Genomic DNA, 8256 nt, shown 5'->3' with positions numbered 1-8256 from the left:
GTTCGGCGATTTTGAACGTTTATGCACTTGATGGATATATTTATGTATATATAAACATTTGAAAACTTCCTTCTTAACTTATATTTTTTTTAATTTTTTTTGTATTAAGAAACTAATCACTTTTTGAGCATTTTATTGAATTTTTTTAGAAGTTTTTTTAGAACTTATTTCCTTTTGTTTTTTGCAAAGTTTAATTCCTAAGGTTTCTTATGTAATTAAATTACAAGATTTCGAAAACGTATTCATTTATACATTTAAAAATATGAATTTATTTTAGTTTTATATCCGTAGGCCCAAAAGCATTTGTTTTTTTATTCAAAAATTTTCAAATATGCGCCCGAATGCATTGCTTCCACTGCAACGTACATTTCGATGCGCTAGCTCAACTCCAACTGAGCGTCCGGATGTCAGCTGTGCAATTTCGAACTCTCGCCTTACATCGCAGGATAGGAGTTGGAATACTCATTACCCTTGCGCAGTCATGCATAGTACAAATTGACAACGAAGAATGTGGCAATTTTTGTTAGTCATTTTCGATTTTAGGCTCTAATTTTTCGCCTTGCAATGGCCCATAGCACACAGCACGTATGTATGTATGTATGTACATTAGGTTATATTTTAAAGTTTTCGACAAAATATTTTGGAAAAATATTAACATTTACGTGTGTCCAGCTTTGAATGAGCGATTTGAAAAACCTAAAAAAATTTCATTATTTTGATTCCGTTAACAAAATGTTCAAACATGTTTATGCACGACTTTTAAGCTTCAACTCTTCTATCATCAAAGGTGATTTTTAGATTTTTTTTTAAATTAATTTTATTATATTCAACAATTTTTATTGAGCTTGAGGCCGTATTTAATGAAAAAATATTGCAGAAAAAACAACAATAATTTACATTTGGTAAATGTTATAGCGAGCACTGGGATATGAACTAGCGACTTCGGATTACATTTCCCCAGTGAACGCGGTTGAAGAAGTCTGATGAGGAGATGTGGTGACCTTCAAAATAGCAGCTATACTTTTACCAAATGTAAATTATTGTTTTTTTTCACAACCTTTTTTTCATTAAATACGGCCTCAAGCTCAATAATAATTGTTGAATACAATCGTTATTAGACAAAAAAAAAATAACAAAACACAAATAAATTAATTTTATTTATAGAAAAGTAGATTTCTTGAGATCTATTAAATTTTTTAATTCCAGTGTAAAATTCGCAACTTTTTTTTTAGTGAGGCCCCCTAATATACATACATAAAACCGTACATATGTATCTAGTTGTTAGCACGAGTTGCACCGCATGCGTTCTGGTTGGTCGCTCTTTGGCTATAATCAATTGCGAGTAACTAACTGTTCGAATTTCGCTGAATGTACTTGTCCTAATGCTTATACAGGGTGTTAAGCCGACCGGTGTGCTAACCAATTTACCATTTCATCTCAAATATTAAAATATGTTTGTATATACATTAGGGTGGCCCTTATAAGGGCTTTTTTATACTTTACCCTTCAGCTTTGTACCAATACAAGGAAAGTTACCTCTTCAGAATTCAGTCCAGTTCAGAGGTCAATAAAAAGTTTTAGCAAAAAATGAATTGCTGGATTTATATATTCCAGGTATTGAACACAGTCGGGACACATAGCGATTTATTTCGCCGAGAAGAGGGAATATTCAAAGTACAAAATTGTATGAGCAATACTTTTTCTCTTAAAAAAAAGCAAAGTATATAAGAAAATTTTGAATCAAAGCCAAAAATATATATATATCAATTTGCTACAAAAATGTATGATATCCACAAGGATTTCAAGAATAAATATTTCAAAGTACACTTTCGCATCTTTATAAAGGGATAGTTACAAACACAAAGCATTTTAAAGTTTCCTTTACATTTTTTTTTATTTCATTTAATTCCTCAAGTGGAATAAAAAAAGAGATATTTTGTTTTTGTTTAATTTTAATGGGTCGAAGAAGAAAACATTTTTTTTATGCAAATGGACTAAACTGAGACGTATCACTCATAAATTAAAATCAAAAACTAAGAGCCATCCTAATGTACATGTCTTTGTACATATGTACATATCTTTGGCGGCGCTCAATGAAGCGTTTAATAGTCGTGGAAAAGGTAAATGCGCATGTGTGACCGAATGTACGAAGGCGTTGAAAGGTCTATGAGCCTAAAAGTGAGTGCGTGTCTCTTTTGTTGTTGTTTGAAAAAGTGCAAGGGATGTTGCACAGGACACACCATACGGCGCGCGCATTACAGTTGCCAATGCTATTATTATAACCAATTGATGAACAGGTGTCGCTGCGTAGGACTTCAACGTAAACAATTTCCAATGATTCCAAAATTTATATTCCAGGATTGCAAACATTGAATTTCGAATTTCAAACTTATTTTTACATATGTACATATATATGTATATTTAGGTTGGTTTTGGAATTTATTGTACATAATATTTGTAAAACTATTTATATTGGTTTATAAATATACATACATATGTATATTACTCCATTAACATAAAGAGATTACATGCCCTTACTACATACAGTGATGGTCAAAACTCTTTGTTGATATTGGTTGTACCTAGCCCGTTCATTCTTGGTAGGTTGATTTTTTTATATATGTACAGTATATTTTGCTTCTTTGTACGAAAAACTTGTGCACTTAACCGAAAAAGGTACTTAAGCGAATTTTCTTTACTACTTCAATGAGGAAGGTACCCGAATCCCTATGAAACCAAGTAATGGAGGAGCACTTACCACGTAGAAATTACTGCAAGCGAAATTTTTACCGAATGGTATCTAATTATCTATATAACTACATAAATTGATAGCCATTTTCGTTGTTCTGCGAGATGAGCAAAATAAATAAAAGCTTGTAAAATTAGGTAATTGTAGGGCCAGTGCAGGTAAACGTAATACCTTCTTTGATAATTGATACTAGTTGCACAATTTTTAAGGCAGGTATCGCCAATGTGCAGGTATGTTGAATGCATCTATCGGAGCAGTTTCCTTACAAATGTTACAAATAACGCCTCTGATGCGCATTTTGGGGTAGGTATCTTAAAGGTGCACTTAAGCATAAAGGCAGCAAAGCAAAATATACTGTATGTGTATATATCTGTAACACGTGTCCTAAAAATATTCGGACCATAAATGCGATTTTTCCATACATACATATCTGTGTTCGTATGAAATAGTGGCTTATGTCGAAATGATGGCTTTAGCATAATGCGGAATTCGCAGCATACGATCGCGAATGACTCACTGGTGCCGAGCCGTTAAAGAACTTTTGGCCAATAAACGTGCAAGAAATAGTTTCGATACTAGCAAGTCAATATGTATTCTTATTAAATCTCGTCAAAAAATTCCTTGTCGTTTAAAGAATAAAGGGAATGCCACATTATACTAAAGCCAGCTTCCAGAAAGGTAAGCTGAAGTATTTAAAAATGCCCAAAATTGATACTTAAAATTTCCTTATAACAAGGAATTGTAAACTGACAAAAAGGGACTTAAAAATATTTTTTTTTTGAACTATGGGCGTGGCAAATATCGAGAAAAAAGTCAAGTTGGGTCAAAAAAATTCCGTTATAAATTCAATATTTCTCGCTCTATTTACAAAAATGGGGTACCATTGGAAAGGTAAGAAATCAAGCTTTCTCAGTCCAAAGGCGTAAATACAAATTTTTTTCTCGTTCGAGATCAAATGCAAGTGAATTACTCGAAGAAAGTAAAATTCCAAGTAGGCATTAAAAAAGAAAATTTCATCAAAACCAGCACTTTCCAGCAGCTAAAGTTGTGTTGTTTAAAGTCTAAGAGGAGTGGCAAATAAACTGAGATACAAACTTTATCGAATAATCGCGGATAACGAGTTTGCGCATCTAATGAAATTAATAAATTGCCAATATTAAATTTAAGTTAACATCGTTTTACTTTAACATGAAATACACAGTCCTAGTTTACTAATATGTATGTATATATATTCATTAAAAAGAACTTATCTAAAAAAAAATAAGATCGAATATGCAATTGTTGCATAGATCACATAATACCAAAAAATTGAAATTGGGATTCAGTTTCAAATATAAAAGTTTAAATATTCTTACGCTTGGTAATCTTCCAAATCAAATCCCGTGCCGCCCTACACTTTGATTTAAATTTTGTAGTTGTTATTGCTTCGTCTTTATCAGGCATTTCTGAAAACATTTTTGACGTCGTTTTAAAATTTGGCGATATAAAATAATTTAATTAATATTTTCTAGAATATGGAAATAATACACCTCGAGAACCTCTGGAAAAGTGTACTCCGGTTAAATAAATATTTTCGCTTAATTCTCTCGGTTCGTGTTATTATTCCAATTGAGATTATAAGGAAGTTTCTACGATTACATATATAAGCACAGATTAAAAAAATATATATAAATATATATGACAACGAATAATGACATGTAGTGTATGATACGTTTAATACGTCACAAACTTTATTTGAAATACTTATGTATGTACATACATATGTAGCTTGAATGATAAACTTGTTCCGGGCATTTTTTTTAATACTCCACATGGCAAATGTTCTGATTGTTTTTGGTTGATTTGAGTTAATTGAATTTTACTGAGCGGGGAAAGTACCGAAATCTCTAAATAACACTGGTCTACAAATTTCAACTTTTTTTCTGCGAATAAGACGGGACCTGGTGTTTCTGAACGGATTTTTCGTGCTGAACACGAATCCGGGGTCAAAAATGTCCCATCACGTCACGTTTTCGAGAAAAAAGGGGTTGAAACCCCTAAAAACAGCGTTTTTGGCCATTTTCGAAAAATTATAGAGCTGAACCCTGACGTGGTACAAATTTTGCATATATCAGAAATTAAAGGCTAAACCGTGCCCTTTCGAATGAGCCCTATGCCGAATTGATCGCGTGCACCCTTAAAGCAGGGGGTGTATTTGTGTTTAGGGGTGCAGGAAAAATTGATCACAGAAAGAATTTAATCTTAAACGATCATAGAAAATTAATAATGCCAAGGTTTTAACTATATTAAAAGTCGCTGATTACGAATCTGCAGTTAGATTTTAAAAATTTAAGATGACGGGTCGAATATGGTGGATATAAAAATTGGACTCCTAGACACAAATACACCCCCTGATCTAAGGGTGCATGCGATTAATTCGGCATAGGGCTCATTCGAAAGGGCACGATTTAGCCTTTAATTTCTGACATATACAAAGTTTGTAGCACGTCAGGGTTCAGCTCTACAATTTTTCAAAAATGGCCAAAAACGCTGTTTTTAGGGGTTTCAACCCCTTTTTTCTCGAAAACGTGACGTGATGGGAAGTTTTGGACCCCAGATTCGTGTTCAGCACGAAAAATCCGTTCGGAAACACCAGGTCCCGTCTTATTCGCAAAACCCTTGTAGACCAGTGTAATTTATGATCGTTATGGCGAACAGTATTTTTTATAACTTCAAGATAGATACTGTTAACTGGTTTAAAGTGCATTAAGGCATAAGAAAAGAAATTGTATACATATATGTACGCACAGATGTATACATATATGTATGTACATACATGCACATTTGATCAATTCACAGTACGGCATAGCTTAACCAATTACCTCAGAAAAATTAATTTGTTTCTTGTTATGTAGCAACTAACTTTTTGCGAACTATACTTACTTGAAGAAAATGGCTATAAGAAGTTTTTTCCTCTCCTGTACAATTTTTAAATTGGGACCTAGGAACTTTTTACTCTACATATTTACATATGTATGTATAAATGAATGTTTCTTTTTTTTTGGTCCAAATTTTTGTATAGTTTATATGTAAATTCAAAACTTTAAAACCGTTTTTCTCGATTTATTTTTTATTTTTGAGTTATGCCACTATTGAAGTAAATGAGCGGTGTGAGTATTACATTGCGTATTAAGAAATAATTTAATGCTCGATAATACGACTACTAACTCTTATTTATTTAAATATGTATATGTACAAATATGTAGTATTTACCGGTAGGCGGTAGAATCAAAATGATCGATCATCGAAACAGGTTTCCACTTGTGACGTTTCAAAGCAAACAAAATTTGCAAAAACGCTGGTACATGTTAAATGTAGATATGCGTATATGTATGTACATTAGGGTGCCCATCGAAAATGTTATTTTTGGAAATTTCGAGACCCTACCCCCTAATTTGATTCGTTTTTATAAGAAATATTATTGCCTATTTTTATATTTTTATAGATTTTTTAAAGGTCATTCGATTTAGGTCAGAAAATAGGATTTTGTAGATTTATGTGTTTTGAATGACTATTTTTGATTCGATTTCAAAGATCGAATATGATCTGTGAAGAGGATATATAGGCCTTTAAAATGGTTTATAATAATCTATTGTCGGCTTGATGGGATTTTTTATCTAATAAATTAAAAAAGACCAATACATATTTCTCTTAATTTTTTAAAATTTGACCATCGATAATTTCTACAATTTCAAAATATCGACTACTATCTAAAATTAAATCTAGTTTTAAATAAACTCATAGCCCACTTATTGCTATCGCATAAAAATTGTCGAAGTTAGGCGACTTTTCTTAAAAAGGGCTTTGAATTTATATGTGTGTATGTACCGGAATCTCAGATTTTTTGAGCAGTGTGGCTAAGGAGTTCATCAATATTTATTCAAAATTGATATATACAATCGCTCTTTAGCAAAAAGGGGGGGGGGGGGGGTTCAAGAAATTTTAGGAAAATGGCTGTGCCACCGCCCACTTATATATATGTATATGCGTATCTCAAAAACTACTTGACCGATCTCGACCAAATTTGTTATACACATTGTGCTTAGTGTCCTTAAGTACAGTCTTCAAAATTTTTGAAATGGAACAAAACCTACTCTCCCTAAAATATAGCTAGCTTTGAGTTTTTTGAAATTACCGTTACGTTGGTGGAGCCCGTAACTTTTTTAACATTGGTAGGTTTTATTTAGCCCACCCTGTATGTACTTATGTACAAATGTGAAAATACATACATGTGTACACATGCAAAAGCTCGAAATTTTTTCTTGGTAGCAAGAGAGTGATGAGCTCGAATGAGTACAATCAAGAATATTTGATGAGCCAGGTTCAGCGCGCATTACCGCTGTTGATAATAAAACAAAGCTCCAAGTGCGAGTGTAGCGATCAGTTGCAGAAAGGCATTCTAACGCGGTGGATCGGTAGAGATTTTTTTTTGTACGCAGAAGCAGATACAATATAAAAGGAAAGAGTCTTAAAATGCGAAACATTCCTTTGTTTGTTCTACTTGCCCTGTTATGTTACCTAAGTGAGGTTTCGACCGGCAAAAACGATTGTCCGCGTATTAAGTTAAAACGTCAGTGGGGTGGTAAACCGGCTACTGCAATAACTTACCAAGTGCCGCCAATTCGCTATGTAATCATTCATCACACAGTTTCGGATGAGTGTGATCAGTTTCTGAAATGTGCATCGATTTTACAGAGTACACAAATTTATCACATGAATGATTTAAAATACGATGACATCGGTTATAAGTAAGTGAATTGGAAATTGTTCGCATTTTGTTTTCATTTATGGTTACGCCCCACAATTTGCGCGGCTGCACTTATTATCACTGAACGAATCTGAATTGGGTAAACCCAGTGAAAGTTTGCTACTACATCAAATATTAACGTTTTTGCTACACTTTTTCAGTTAAAACAAAATACTTATATAGAAGCGATCAATCATTTATTTTCCTTGTTTTTGTTTTTTGCAGTTTCCTCATCGGCAAAGATGGCGTCATTTATGAGGGCACTGGTTGGGGCGTGCGCGGTGCACACACCTATGGCTACAATATGAATGGCACAGGTATTGCTTTTATCGGCAACTATGCAGGTATGTTATCCTTACTTTAAGTAATTGCCCAAATGATTCTCAAATCTTTCTATTTTTAGAAAAGTTGCCATCGCGCTCAGCTTTGAATGCCGCCAAGAAGCTTTTGGCTTGCGGTGTGAAGGAAGGTGAATTAGATCGGAATTATATACTTTTGGCAGCTTCACAAGTAATCAGTACGCAAAGCCCGGGCTTAATATTATATAATGAAATACAAGACTGGGATCATTGGTCTATAAATCCTTAAATATCTCAATTTTTTTTGGTATTGTGTATACTAAATATGCATTTAAGAAACAATTATAAAACCTCGATCTTTTCTACTCGAGCTTGAAATTTGGTTTGGTATAATGGTAAATCCTTTTCATTTTGGTAAATTT

General features: G+C 33.1%; 1 protein-coding gene across 1 annotated transcript; it reads left to right on the top strand.

Moving 5' to 3' along the window:
* The first annotated feature begins 7183 nt into the window (after positions 1–7183).
* On the top strand, positions 7184–8247 carry LOC118753268 (peptidoglycan-recognition protein SA-like). Its single transcript, XM_036488143.1, has 3 exons — positions 7184–7536; positions 7761–7879; positions 7939–8247. The coding sequence occupies exons 1-3, from the start codon at positions 7262–7264 to the stop codon at positions 8121–8123; spliced, it is 579 nt and encodes a 192-aa protein (XP_036344036.1). The 5' UTR covers positions 7184–7261; the 3' UTR covers positions 8124–8247.
* The last annotated feature ends 9 nt before the right edge of the window (positions 8248–8256 follow it).

The sequence above is a fragment of the Rhagoletis pomonella genome, unplaced genomic scaffold, assembly GCF_013731165.1.
Source record: "Rhagoletis pomonella isolate Grant_MI unplaced genomic scaffold, Rhpom_1.0 Rhpom_scaffold_02282, whole genome shotgun sequence".
Taxonomy (NCBI): Eukaryota; Metazoa; Arthropoda; class Insecta; order Diptera; family Tephritidae; genus Rhagoletis; species Rhagoletis pomonella.
The sequence above is the reverse complement of the archived record's forward strand: the minus strand, read 5'-3'. Positions and strand labels throughout refer to the sequence as shown.

Bases quoted from the DNA above. Each gene is read 5' to 3' on its own strand.
- LOC118753268 (XM_036488143.1), top strand. From the start codon at position 7,262: ATGCGAAACATTCCTTTGTTTGTTCTACTTGCCCTGTTATGTTACCTA. The intron at 7,537-7,760 runs GTAAGTGAATTG...TGTTTTTTGCAG, and splicing joins TACGATGACATCGGTTATAA to TTTCCTCATCGGCAAAGATG. The intron at 7,880-7,938 runs GTATGTTATCCT...TTCTATTTTTAG, and splicing joins TTTTATCGGCAACTATGCAG to AAAAGTTGCCATCGCGCTCA.